This window comes from Hylaeus anthracinus, unplaced genomic scaffold (assembly GCF_026225885.1).
Source record: "Hylaeus anthracinus isolate JK02 unplaced genomic scaffold, UHH_iyHylAnth1.0_haploid 11982, whole genome shotgun sequence".
Taxonomy (NCBI): domain Eukaryota; kingdom Metazoa; phylum Arthropoda; class Insecta; order Hymenoptera; family Colletidae; genus Hylaeus; species Hylaeus anthracinus.
Window position 1 is genome coordinate 13,857,141 of NW_026534330.1, and position 15,232 is coordinate 13,872,372.

At 33.9% G+C, this 15,232-nt stretch overlaps 1 protein-coding gene and 1 long non-coding RNA gene across 3 annotated transcripts in view; both read left to right on the forward strand.

Annotated features, from left to right (window-relative positions):
* LOC128886434 (NADH dehydrogenase [ubiquinone] 1 beta subcomplex subunit 5, mitochondrial) overlaps positions 1-5,020 on the forward strand; it is a 60,098-nt gene extending 55,078 nt beyond the window's left edge. Inside the window, exons 2-4 of one of the 2 annotated variants that reach the window (XM_054141361.1) lie at positions 3,172-3,281; positions 4,357-4,568; positions 4,644-5,020. In XM_054141361.1, coding sequence (XP_053997336.1) covers positions 3,194-3,281; positions 4,357-4,568; positions 4,644-4,880 — 537 coding nt within the window. In that variant the 5' untranslated portion in view covers positions 3,172-3,193 and the 3' untranslated portion in view covers positions 4,881-5,020. Of the gene's footprint in view, positions 1-3,160; positions 3,282-4,356; positions 4,569-4,643 lie in introns of those variants that run through there. The other variant, XM_054141362.1, reaches the window with a different exon arrangement.
* Positions 3,288-4,153, forward strand: LOC128886453 (uncharacterized). The gene is made up of 2 exons (XR_008459834.1): positions 3,288-3,716; positions 3,965-4,153. It is a non-coding gene; the product is annotated as an uncharacterized LOC128886453 (long non-coding RNA).
* Positions 5,021-15,232: the final 10,212 nt, after the last annotated feature.

The following is a 15,232-nucleotide window of genomic DNA, read 5'->3' on the forward strand; positions in this document are numbered from 1 at the left end:
CATCCTTTGTTTAGTTTATAAAATAAAACATAATTTCACTGAGAGTAATACTATTGTGATTATTTTAATATATTAATTATATTAATTATCCATAACTTTTTATCCAATCATTTATAGAATCTGTTTTATAACCCTTTGGGAAACTTGCAATCCGGTACTCATCTCGCAAGTGTGAATAGTCTGGGTACATGGTTGTTTGAAATGGTTCCTTCATATTAAAATTGTGATTAATAGAATGTTCCCAACCATCTGGTGCTTCACCATTAGGTTTAGTATAACAGAACTCAGGTATCACAGATGTCCGCAAATGCTTGAAACCATACAACATATTCATTTTCACTGACATAGATTTTAATGCATATGGACTAAATATGTCTCCTACAATTTTTGAAATTTGAGTATTGTGAGTATATATGCCATATAGAATAGTTGACACCTTCGTAACACCTAAAAGGTTCTCTGTCTTCTGTGTACTCTTTGCTTTTGTAATATAAAAGGGTACTATGTGGTAGCGGTTTCCAAGTATCTTTAGAGCATGACTTATGTCATTCATCAATTGCGGCACTATTTGAAGTCTTCCTTGCATATCGTTAGTATTAGGAAATTCATATTGCTTTAGTATTGATACCATCTCTGGATGAAGTTTTTCTGGTTCTGCATAACCCAATAAATTTTTGTTGGGGATGATACCACCTGGATATGCGCCAACAGGTAATGGGTTCCAAGATCCAAAGTATTGGTTTCCTGTTTGTTGAACTAATTGCCTTGTTGTATAAGAGGAAACATAACATTCATAAACATTATGATTTTCAGCTGTTAAACGGCCAAAGTTTCCTGGTGGGATCTCAGCGTTATTCTCTTCTTTAAGCACTGTGAACTGTGGAATAACTATTTCTGGAACATTAACTTGTACCTTATCTCCAGTTAGTACTGTTATTGTATTAATATTACTGAAATATTCCACTATTGGACCAGGTACAACTCATGACTCGTTGTATTCATATTCGATTAAATGCATGTTTAATAATACTGTCCTGTAACGCTGATATGCCGCAAATGAGACACGATGAAATATCCCAGGTATCTTAAGTGTTTATATACCTCCTCACATAAAAAAGGAAAAGTTGAAAAATCCAAATTGTGAGAGTACATCGAATGTATAGGCATTGTATCACATACTACATTACTAAATAGTGTATCCTTCCAGCCCTTAATTGTTATTGACATCTTGATACACTATGTGAATGTTCGCTATTACGAAATAAACGATGATGACAAAACCTCGTTTAATGTAATTATATAGTCATAAGAAATAACAAAGCGAATACTGTTCGCAAAACCGATAACAGAAATTATACTCGTGAGTTTTTCTGTAGAAAAAAAGTCAATGATGAATTGATTCGCTTTCAATTATTTTTAATTGTGATTGAATACGGGGAACCACACAGTGTGACCAATCCCTAAATAATTGCCCGATTGTTGTATCTCCCTCTCTGTTGTTGCAAACGCGTCGTGCGGGGATAGGGATTTTAGCAGATTTCACTGACATAGGTAAGGTGCCCGTGGAGCAGTGATGAGCAAAACCCTAGACTTCGAATAAATGTGAAGTTTGCCGATATGTCCATCTTCTTTCCTCTTTAGAACATTTTCCAATATATATACCGTAGCCATTGAGCTCTATCCTAACTGGAGTGTGAACTGCGAGAGAGATGCAAGATGAGTGGTTCTGGTGGTACTATCCTATAGCAAATTTATGTGTGGAGGGAAAACAGACTCCTCTTTGTTTGAATTTCGCGGCACTCTAGGAATTATTTACAGATTAATTATGTACAGATTTGAACTTTATTTCCTTTTTATTTATATATAAAATGATAGAAACATTAATAATAATGACATAATAATGAAATAGTATACATAATTTACATACCATAATTTAGATCAAACAAATATATATAATTTGGTATAGAACAAAATTTTATTATTTGTCACAATTCAATTTATATTGTATTTATCCAATTTTATGCGGAAAAGAATCTGAAAGTAACTTACTCGACAATGCTCAGCGATGTTCGGGTAGGTTATGTTACGGCGTACGTTTGTTTCCCCTCTACAAATAAATTTGCTATAGGATAATACCGGAACCACCCATTTTGCATTTCTCTCGGACCTCCATCGCCTTTATTTCTTCCTACAGGAGTTCACACTCCAGTTAGAATAGAGCTCAATGGAAATACGCAGGACCCAGAGCCAAACTCCGAGTTGACTTCAGCGACAGTTGCGGAAAAAGTTGGAAACTCCGGGACTAGGACAGAGAGGGCGATACAAAAATTGCAGGAGAGACGAGGACAGGGAGATTAGACTAGCATGATTTTTTTTTCCAGGATATTGAAGCAAAGAAGCAATATTTTCTAATAATTCTGGTTATAATATATTCGTTACACTTTGGCGGATGCGACTCCAAGGCAATTGATTTTGCAATTTCGCTCTTAAAACTTTAAAAACAATAAAAGTATGTTTGCTATCTTCATTTTATTGTTTATAAAGTTTTAAGGCCAAAATTGCTTCTTTGCTTCAATATCCTGGAAAAAAATCATGCTAGCCTAATCGTCCTGTCCTCGTCTCTCCTGCAATTTTTGTATCGCCCTCTCTGTCCTTGTCCCGCAGTTTCCTACTTTTTCCTAATTCCTATGTGCCTTTATCCTCTGAACCGCGGTTTTCAAAATCTGATTATCCTAAATATTTGTTTAGAATACTAAGGACAAAAAATATACAAAAAGTCGATAATTATAGTTTAAAGTGCTGCCATTGTTTGAATTTTCAATACTTCATATAATTATTCTGATTCGAACCACAGCGATGATAATTAATTTCAGATGAACAGTACGACTGGAATCGTAGCAACCACGAACATACTTTTTTTAGGAGAGATTGTACAAGATTGTACTTGTACTATTTTTTATTTTGATTATTTTTACAAAAAATAATGCAAAAAATTGTGTGTTTTTAAAATGTGAATAAATATGTGTGCAAAATCCATTATAAAAATTCCTTATAGACCAAAGAGAAAAAAATCCTCAGAAAGCACTAAAAATTGACGCTCTAGAAGCAAGGCGAATTTTGCTTTACACTTTGCTTGACATCGTTGTTGCTTACAATAATAGAGCAGCAGAGTTGAGTAGAGTTACGAAGCAAGATGGCGGTGTGGAGCAGACTTTTCCTCTCGGCCGGGCAAAAATTGTTCAAATCTAATGGAGCATCGGCGAACGTAATGTCAAAGAATGGTAATTACGAATTTCAGAAACAAAGAAGCGAGAACAGGTTGTGTTAGTTTCCTAGACTAGTCACTCAATAAACACCGATAGTGTTTTGTTATGCAACCTCTCTGCATATTAATTCAACTAAATCATCTGTTTAGAGTTATTATCGCCATCGTAACACGTACAAATTCTGGTAATAGTACAATAGCTCGATCATTCTGATATTTTATTCATGCCAAGGTTTGAAAGTTACTTAACAGTGTTTAATTCTCTTTCATAATAATACCAAGCTATTATGACAGCACATAGACATTTTAATGAACTACTGTACGAAAGTACAGTGAACCTTCTATTTAGATGGTTTGTTACAAAGCTTTTAATGTAAGGTGAATATCGTACAAATGAAATTATATAAATACAATATAAGCATGGAAAAAGAAAAGTCAATCCTGGATCAAGGTGAATGGGGAAGAATGAGTACTGTAAAATCTCAAGTATAATCCACACTGGCATATATAATAATCCTGCTTGATTTAACTCAAATATTTTAGATAAAATAGTACTTTATTCTTTCATTTCTTATTTAATGGAATATTACTGTTATCCGTTTTATGCATTTAAAATCACTAAAACAAGTAAAAGGTGTACATACTGTACTTGAAATTTTATGGTCGAAGGAACGCGGACAATGATTAATCTTTTTTTAGTTGCAGGCTTTAAAAAATGTTGACTAAAATGTCTGACCTAGCTTGATTTGCGATTCCCTTCAGGACTGATCTTTCGTTTTATCCTTAACATGTTTCGTATGTAATTTCAAAAGTTAATCAAAGCGAAATTGATCTACATGTATCTTTTTATGAAAAAATAAATTAAAGAAACTAACCACTTCCACAATGTATCTGCAACCTTTGATTTTTCCAATTCATATAAAAAGTAAATCGCTGATTTGTATTTTGAAAAACTATAATATAAAACTGTAATATATAAGAATATAAGCATAGGCATTACCATGTACAAATGTACCATTCGTTTATATAGCACAGGTGGTAAAGAATGATAAGTATACAGTCGTAAAGTAATGTACTTTCTTTCTTCATAGAAATTGTACGATGCATGTCGGATGACCACTCAATGATCATAACGGCATCTCGCTGGCAGTGGCATCAATGCAAGAACTGGTTGCATTTTTATTTCTTTGTGGGCGCCATCCCTGTTGCCATAGTTGTATTTTGCGCTAACGTATTTATCGGGCCAGCTACATTGGAACCAATTCCAGAAGGCTATATTCCTAAGCGATGGGAATATTTTAGAGTAAGGCTGTTCCAAAATATGTGCGAAGGATACATTAAATAGAATATCAAGTTTAATTTATAATATTTTTTACAGTCACCGATTACAAGGTTTATGTCAAGATATTTATGCCCAATAAAACAACAAGAGTACGAGAAATTCCTTGCTAAGGCAGCTGTACTCCAGGAAAAAAAAAAGCTTAGGATCTTACAGAAACAAGTTCGATCACTCATCAGAAGTCATCAGGATTATCCAGCTTATGCTTATAAAAGAAGTTTATCAGCAACAAGTATAAGAAAATATAGAGAATATCTCGACCAACTGAATGGTTAATCCGATGCATTGGACAAACCATTCTTAGAATTTAATACAAGTGATAGATATACATAGTGGGATGAAATATTGTGTGAATCAAGTGATATGGGTTGTAGTAAAGAGAACAGATGTTATTAATAAAAGAATCATCGAAAGTTTTCTTTGCTTTGATATTGATCCAGAGGAGATTATGCACAATCTGTTTCGAAAAAAGGTTCACTTCTGTAGAACTACTTTGTAGTATTAACCGTTTTAGAGCGTGGAGAGTGAGAGTAGGAATGAGATCTCAATAATAATAACAAGAGTGGTCTTTCTGAAGTAGTAGTGATCAAAATGTGCTGTTAACCCTTTGACTGCGAAGAGCGTATATATCCGTCCTCGAAAATTAAACTCAAAGAAATTGTTAAATTCTTCAAATCAATTTTTCAAAAATATCAGCTTACAGGGGATGATGAGACGAAACTTTTTTATATTTGCAATTTATTCATAGGATGCTTAGTTTCGAAAATAAAAACTGAAAAGTTAAAAGTTCGATGCAACAAATGAATTTCAGGGAAAAGGTTTCCTATGTTTGGAATTTTTAACTCTGAAACTAAACGTGCTATGAATAAACTATAAATATAAAAAGTTCAATCTTATCATTCTCCATAAACTGATATTTTTTTTAAATTCACACCTCTACGCCTCTTAGAATTTCCAGTAAAAATCGTCACGCAGTCAAAGGGTTAAGGATGTTTGGAGATATATTAACAAATTGAGTACGGGTGACAAGATATTACGTCTTTAGCACGCCGAACGTTGAGGCCGGGCGACGAGTGCCAAAAAATATCAGGGCAGTGGAAGCGCTTAGCGCGGGCAAAGCGTCGTACGTAATGTGTTAAAATAGTCCGAATTTATTTAAAAAATTCTAAATTATTTTAACAAGTTTCTTAAGGTTCCTAACAAATTCGGAGTTGTTTTATTAACCCGTTTATAAGTTTTAACAGTTTCTATGTATAACAAATACCACAGTAGAGTACACATTTACTACTTTACCGATCAACGGTATGCTAGTAAATTTAATGATAGTTTTTTTCTTTCATGAAATATGAAAGTGATACTAAATGATTAGAATTTAGAATTCATATACAAACATGTAGTTCAATGCAATAGTAAATCAAATTTGTTGATACACATAAAACTTGGCCGTCAGTAAAAATTGTACAGTATTGCACTATAGGTAACATTGTAAAATCGGGAAATATTCTACTATAAACTAAAAAAAATTAGTTAAAACGCGAAAAATTACAGTAGCAGAGTCGGAATTTGTTAAATCCTTATAAAAATATTTAATTAAAACTCATCACCGAATTATGAATCGATTATGAGAGCATACGATTGTTTCTTCTATAAATGTATAAATTTGTAGTATCTGAAACGTGAGGTTCAGCTGGCCTAACAATAGTAATTGATGCTAGTTAGCCCCTTGAGTAAGGGATGAAATCTTGTATTGCAAACACAAAGAAAATCTAAAGCTACTGTTCAAAGAGAGTTCAACATTAATTCTTGAAGCAATAATTAAACAAGAAAAAATACGTCATTATTATCACAATTTTGAGATTTTAGACATAATCGAATAAAAGTTTTGCTCGTTTCTATACTTTCAAGTACATAAACGCAATGTTCTCTGTTATGGAATTAAAAAATTATGGTTAATTTGCTTCTTGTACCAATGAAAGGTGAACTGAATCTGTCAATTGATATTATATAATGATTATTATACAATGCGTTTGAATACCATTAGAATAATCTAAATTTCTAGCTACCCCGAGTGTTCAAATTTTTATAGAAAGAACTTTTAGCTGCTCCTTAGATCAGGATTTGTTCCACAATATCAAATCTAATTGTACGAGTTGATTAATAAGTCTTTAAAGTAATTATTTTCATCCCTACAGTTGTATAATTCCTTACCGTTTATTCATCATGATTTGAGTAGCTTCTCTACTGTGCTCCTTTAAATCTTGTACACAAATCTGTCTCTGAAAGATTCTGAAAATCAGATGACTATATAATCATTAATTAATTGCAATTTTTCCGTTGATTATCTTACTCAATCGAAAGTGGAGCAGCATATAAAGATAATAACAAAGGAAAGGGTTTCCCAAAAGGAGCTTCATAATTTTATTCTTTAATGATTAAAGTATCTGTAGGGGTTGTTACGATGTATATTATCTTTCATGTTTAATTGTAATTATTAGATTGCAGATATTTATACAAAATAAAATGTTTGCAAATGTACCTACACAAATTGATCCTAAATAGAAATGTATTTTACTCTGAAAATATTATAATATGAACTTTACTTTTAATATTTTTTTATAATATTGGATACTGTGTGCATTTTGTAGTTTCTTGCACATTCAAATTTCCTATAAATGCATACAAATCTGCAGTCTAGTAATTATGCATCTGTTCATTTAAAATACAAGATTCATTTCTGTTTGATTAAAAACAGAATCCTGTAGCTCCTCTTGGAAAACCCTTTATATAACACATGATTATGTCACGGTGAACGGGCGAAGATTAGCAGCAGTTGTTTTTCAAGCCAACCCTAGTGCGTCTTATTAGTGCAAGAAATGTTCTAAATTATACATTGCACGTAATTACTACGGTTGATAACCGGTTAGTTCGATATTCGAGAATCTGATAAAAGTCATTAAGTCAATGGAATTATTGAGTTGGTGCATAAGCAATGACCATTTTTCTTTTTTCAAATTTAAAATTGCGCGCAATTTTGTTAAACTTGTAAACAAAATATTCTGTCGTTTGAAAGAGAATCGTTTGCTTTATTATTATACTATACTATATTTATATACTTAATTATTATACTATATTGTACTACCTTTATATATACTACTTATAATACTATAAGGATATACTAATCAAAAACCTCTTATGCTGCACATTGAAAGAAGCTTTACAAGAAGGTGCAACATATAGTGCAGAAGGATTTTGTTAAGTATATCCTTGTAATATAGTAAGTAATTTATATAAAGGTAGTAATGTATAGTATAATAATTAAAGAAATTAATACTAGAATTTACTAAATATCCACTAGTCTACACCATTATATTTGTACTTTACAAGTATTTTCTTCTGACAAATCATGTATACCTTGTGCTATGCATAAGGACAATTTTAAAAAAATGAAGTTTTTAGAATGAAATCTCTTAAAAGTAAAGCTTATTAAATTATGGGAATTACATTTTGAAAAAAATACTCTTTAGAAAATAATGACCAAGCAAGCGTATGGATTTTTTTCCTACTTTTTTCAAAATTTGAAAAGAATTGTTTTAAAAAATTCGTTTTTTTACACCAACGAATTCAGTTGAAAAAATTACGTAAAAGTTTCAAAATAGCATCTCAATAACTACTGGTAACTGATTTTTGTAGCAGCGTTCTCCTTTAACAAAGGTGTTAAGAGGGTTTTCTACTTTATCGACTGAAAAAATAGGCAATATTCGGATCTAAAAAAAAATACTAACTACACGATAAAAGATATTGAAACTTTGCCTACTAAATTACTTATATTTCGATGATACATGAGAATTTTTTCAAAACTTTTACTAAAATAATATGTCAGTTGCAAGAAAAGTGTATCCTTTTCCGCTGACGTAACAGATTTCAGCTCGCATGGTAAATCTGAAATAAAAAGTACGAATAAAAAGAACGAACAAGAACAAAAGGAAAATATTGAAAATTGTACAATTGATAACCATATTTCATTTTACAGAAAAATGGCTGGCACGATGACTCGGGATTGGTTTACACGATTCAAAAAGGACAATTTCTCAAACGATTCTAAATAAATCATGTTGTCGAAGAGGGCCCAACGGATAGGGTAGAGATCGTTAGGTACAGAAGCTCGTAGAGAGCTATTGCACAAATAAAAAAATTTCGTAACAAGCAAGGATGGGAGGACGTTATTTAGAAAAAGATTTATTCGAAGTTATTCGAATAATGCCGAACTCTGAGTCTCGCGTTGCGTCACAGGAGAATTCGTGAAAATATCTAATCGTTGTGTTGTTCGCGGTGAGTCAACAAAAAAAATAAAAAAAATAAAATGGTGGATTAAACACCATGAATTACCAGGTATTTTTTTTCAACGTTCGATGGATCGGCCGTAATGAACAAAAACGACCGATTAAACGAGTCAAATTACTTGGCGGATTAGTTTTTTTTTGCTCGCTGGAGTGTTTCTCGATTGGATCTTAATTGTCTTCCATCGTACGAGAGATGAAAAGCCAGTGTACTCGTAATTCTAGGCTAGCGATTCTGCGAATCGAATGCATCATGAAAGGCCTGCGGAATTGCTCTTTCTAAAAATTTATTCGAACAATTCTAAACGCAGCTCTGGGATGCTGTTATGGCACGGAATCGTCAGTGGTCGCTGGTCGGACGTTTATCGCGATCTATCGGTAATTGCCAGTGACTTAATATCGTTAAGGATGATTACAGCGGAATATGATGTAACGATACGTTGCACAGGTGCGTTGTACATTTATTAATTCTGCGATATAAATATAACATTTTCACGAGCATTTCCAGCAGATGTTTAGTTAATACGTAAATATTTTTAGGTTTTCTTTGAGATGTGAAACTAAAATAATATGCAGATTCGAAATTACATGGTATCAATCAAATTGTTAAGGAAAAAGCAAAAATTAACATGATCACTTTACATGTTAAAAAGGAAAGAAATATACAGTTAAAGAATGCAATTTAGAGATGAAAATTACAGTTAAATTTTTAGAATGAAGTAACGTCGATAATAATTAGTAGACTGTCGATGTTTATGAATTTATGGGGAATGGTGACATAGGAAATTCTATGCGAAAGTATGCAAATGCAAAAATGTATAAAATATCAACAATAGTATACATGCTATACCGTTTAGAAGATGAAATTTACTTACATTTAAGTTTCGATACTTTTCTCGTATCTGTGAAAACGTGAATTTGCATAAACATTAGCAGTCTAATAATTATAAATTAAATTTACATGAATTAATTAGGTACTTATGCAAAATACAAAATACAAAATACAAAAGGTACAAAATAATGTGTATGGGCACATGTAATTTTAATATCGATATATATTATTGAATTGTTTCTCATTGGATTATGCAAGAGTTTAGGAACGGCATGGATATTTCATAATATGAAAAGATAATCCAAGAAGTGTCCACAAATCTATCTTACTAAGCCAACAATAGGTTACTCTGACAGCAACTTGATACCACAAAAGAATGCTTGGGAATTGATACGTATCTGCGGTAATTGTTATGTCATTAGATTAGTCCCACAACTACTGTAAACAATCGGCAGATGTGCAGTTTTTGTGGATTTAAGACGGTGTTCTATTCCAAACGATCAATTTTTTTCTTAAATACATCTTAAGGAGCTTTGAACATTAAAAAATGAAAAAAAAAATCATTTTCTTAAAATTAAAATTAAAGCGATTCCGAACAATTCTGTGGGATCAGAATTTAATTTGGAGCACTAGAAGTGGTAAGAAAATGTTTTTCAACAAAAAGTTCGACTTTTTTTTAAAAACTGTATAGAATATCTGATAAAAAACATCAAAAAAGTAAAAAAATTACGTCAAGTACATGAAAAAGTGGAGGACTCAAGGAATTATTATTGAAAAATAGAAGATCCCCATAAAAAATCAGAAAAAAAAAAGAAAAAGATGTTAACTCGAAATGAACTGCCAGATGATGTGCCTAGATTTCCGCGGCCTGGAAAGTCAAATGCTTGGCTTGGCCAGCCAAGGCAATCTTAGATCATCAATACCCATACTTTTCCTCTCACAGACTTTCAGATAATTTGTCAATTTAAAACTCTGACAATATTATGAGTACACTTTCATTGTTTTTCGTTTTAAAATAATTCTTATTCATCGACACCTTGACCTTGCCTGGCCACGCCAAGCATTTGACTTCTAGGCCGCGGAAGTCTAGGCAAATCAGCTGGCAGTTTATTCCGAGTTCACATCTTTTTCTATTTTTTTTCTAGTTTTTTATGGGGATCTTCTATTTTTCAATGATAACTCCTTGAGTCCTCCCCTTTTTCATGTACTTGGCGTAATTTTTTCACTTTTTTGAGGTTTTTTATGGGATCTCATTTCTTTTTACAAATCATTTATTATATAGAATCTATTTTAAATTTATAAAAATAAAATTGATATTTCTGTAAACGCTGCATAAGAAGTCTGAATTATTATTTTTTTTTTTTAATTGAATAAAGTAAAATAAAGGGAGAGGGGAAAACAAAAGCGAATATATATATATATATTTCATATAATTTATTAATTATAAACACTTATTCGTTCAATTTATAAATAATTATATATACCTGCATTTTTTTTTCTTGCTGCAAAAAATATTAATGTTAGTGATAAAATGAGAAAATGACTCCATTTCTATAAGCTCTACATAAAAAGTCTAAATTAAAAACACTCAAGGAATTATTATTGAAAAATAGAAGATCCCCATAAAAAACTAGAAAAAAAAATAGAAAAAGATGTGAACTCGAAATAAACTGCCAGATGATTGTGTAGTTGGATCTATTCTGTAAGGTACCTGACAATTCAGATTTTGATAACTTACCTTGTAGTCAAGATCGTTCAATACTTTACAACACTGGCTGCAAATGGAAAAAATGAGGTATTAAGGCAAAAAGAGGTCTGTGTAAGAAAAAGTATCAGAAAAGTGCAATACATAGGGGCGAATAGTAAGTAGCTCTCAGTAAGCACTATAAACACACGAACCCAAAGAGTCCGTGCCATTTTATTTTCCCGAATCTATCCGACTCACGTACACACTATCGTAGGTTTGTATCCATAAGTGGTGGGGATAGAACATAAACGGTCACACCGTTGACACGGGTATAGTCACTGGAAGGGATCTTGTGAGGTCGTAAAGTTGGTCGGACATCGATCTTTACAACTTAAGTCGATCGCAATTAGTAATCTGACACCTTTTTAGACAAGGACAGAGCTAGACTTTTCGTTCAGGGCCGTCTGGTATCAGAATTAGGATATTCATATTTCATTAACTTTTTTCTTCTTATGTATGTTCACACATAATTCTGTTGGCCGTCTTATTGAAAGTACTGTGGTAGGTAGGAACTTAGTTAACCAATCATCGTCAACAGTTTTCCAATTTGGAAAAACCCGCGTAGCAAACATCAAGTCTTGGGGCCTCGGGGTGTAACGTGGGCATGTATACTTTAGAGCCGCGACACCCCTGTCGTTCTACGGATCAGTTACCTGGTCCAATAAAGCAATAACTACTGTTTCGGTTTACGACTTCACAAGATCCCTTCCAGCGATTATATCCGCGAATCGAATCTGGCATGCCTGCTGATCTCTGCCGGAGGCTCGAGTTGTGCAGGTCGGGTCCCATTGCGAGTCTCCGACTCTAAGAAGCGAACGGCTGGTTACGAGTTGCACAACGATGTACAATCGCGTGCCACGTGAGCAACAGGTAATTAACATGATAGACGGAAGAGAAAAAAAAGACGATGACACGTCATAGTCGAAGATGAATTCGCGAGAGGAAGTGGTTTCGTGTACGACGACGCGCAGAAGTCGTTCGCATACCCACACTTGCGAATCCTCGCCAGGTTTGCACGGAAGAGAATCGCCATAGAATTATGCAAGATACGCGAGCCAACCTTGGCAATGACCACTAACTACTATAAGCTGCGTTGGCACACCGACGCAACGCGTCGCGCATACATCGGCCTGTGTCATTAACTCGCCGCTAGTGCAACCGTGCACGGATCGTTCCGACACTGTCTGATCCGACATCATTCTCTATCGATCGATTTTTCCACCGTTTCATGCAAAAACACTTGTTGGAAAAGGTCCTGCTCTTTTTCGCGTCTTGTATGCATGTAATGGACACAGGGAATAGAAAATGTTTTAGAATAGCCACCACACAAAATGAATGATCTACTAATTTACTTAATAAAGGAAATATGAAATTGATATTATATGCGGATTTTTTATGCAAACTATGTATATTGAAACATTTTATAAAAAGTAATTTACTTAAGGGAGGAGGGTCAAGTAAAATTCAAAATTTTGACCTTTTTTACTTTTGGTTTAGAAAATTAGTTTATCACCTGGAGAATGTGCTCCGACCATTTTAGCTAAAACTTCGAAGTCTAAGTGTACCTACAGAGTCATTAAAGTGATGCGCTCCGCATATATAAAGGTTTCTATAAAAATTGAAATAAACAATGTTTTTAATCATTTTTTGTATAACAAGATTTTTTTAACGTGGCGTGAAATTTTAACTTTAAAATGTTTGTTTTTTTTTAAATATAGGTTGGTGCAAAGCGTGTTACTATATTTTAACGAAAAATTGGTGGATTTTTTATTCCAAATAATTAGAGTGATCTGTGCGTTGCACGGCGCATTTACGAGAAGTCAACTTCAAACAGCTGCTGTTCATTCGTTTATGAATATTTTTACATAACAAAAATTATATAGATTATCTAGATGCTACAAAATAATAAGTAATTAGTTGTAAATAAATATATGTTACGCACACTTCAAAAATAATTCGCGAAAAAGCGGTTGTTTACTTGACCCTTCCCCCTTAAGATCAAGAATTGTGATCACACAATTCTAGCAAGATAAAAGAATCACGATCACGCTCGTGTATGAAATTAAATCACGATCATCCTCTTGAATGAAATTAAATCACCATCGTGATCGTGATTTTGCGAACATTGTGATAAATAACGGTTAGTGATTTTACACGCCACCTCTAGCTCTTGCACGCCTTTTGCCTCGAACAAACGAAAAACGCGTCACGATACCTCACTCGATCGATGCCTTGACCGATTCGTTCACCGATCGAAACATAACCTTCCTTCATGTATAAAATTAAAATACTCTGCTATGCATTCAGAAGCGACGTTAAGGGGGTATCCTGAATTAGGAGGTCTAAAACAAGCTGTTTTTCGTGAATCTTTATAGGATGGAAAAAAATAATTAATTCTATCGAACGTTTTCTTCTATTTTCATACATATTTGAGTAGTCTGTAGACATTTTTTCAACAAGAAATATTCAAATTCAGTCGACTGCGACGCACATTTGTAGAGCACCTCAGAATTAAAACCTCCTATCGGCGGTAAAGATGCAGGTCGTAATTTTGCTTCGACACAAAAAAAAAACCAAAAGAAATGTTCATTTTCATAGATTTTTCTTCTATGTGAAGTAGGAAAATTGATACAAAAAAATTTTAAACAAATTGATGAACGCGTTTTTTAACAAGTTAAAGTGATTTGTTTCACCTGTTACGTTCCCGTTCTAAATTTCCTTATTTGGAGTCGGATGTGCGCACCCGGTATTCTTCGCGTAGGCATAGGAATTCGAGACCAATGCGAAGCTAGGGCGTAGTCCCACGGAAATCTCGGAATCGTGCAATGTACTTTCCCGCCACCCCTTAGCCTATGATTTTTGGATATAAAAAGGGTGACGAAGAAGGCATATCGGGTCTAGTCAAAGTCTAGAAAGGGTTCCGTACACGTCTGTGCGTGCTCTTACGATATTTCTACACGAGGAAACTTAGTGAGATCGGGGTCAAGTCCCCTTCGAGCAAATTTGAACCATAAAGTACGTAGTCTACTGTTAGGCATTTATTTTATCGTTGTAGTCGTCCCCCGTTTGCTCGCGTTCGTGAAAACCGAGAAGGATAAGATTCTAGCTTCGCGGAATCGAAACTATATTTTTAAACTCAGTTCATATTTGTAACATTAGCTTACCATTAGTACACCGCGACAATTACTCTTATAACAATTGTAAGTCCCGGTGCATATCGGAATATATGTATAATCATTTTTAATTAGTGTTGATGAATAATACCCAGTCCAGGACCCACTAAGGTGTACCTTTGCCGCTCGAGGTACACCAAAAACTGTTACGAGGCCGAATACTAACATTTCCTGCGGCTCCCCACGTTAGCCATACGTGGATTCGTCCTCGACAACCAACCTCCTGGAGCTCCCTACGTTAGCCATACGTAGGTTCGTCTCCGTGTCTACTTTGTTACGTATACAGAAACTCGCTGTTTGTTTCCGAAGCTCGCGTTCATCAATTTTATTTTATCTACCCTCCTGGAATTCGGAGCTCGGTCTCCCTGGAGTGCATCTTGCAACTGCATACTCTTAACATCATCTTCGACTTGCGTTGCGTGGGAAGACTTTTTATCTACCCTTTCCCAGGGAACACAGCTGCTTACCTCAGAGCCACGAAAATCCTAACCGTCAGATTTCCAAATATGGAAATCACCGACGGATCCCCACCAACATTT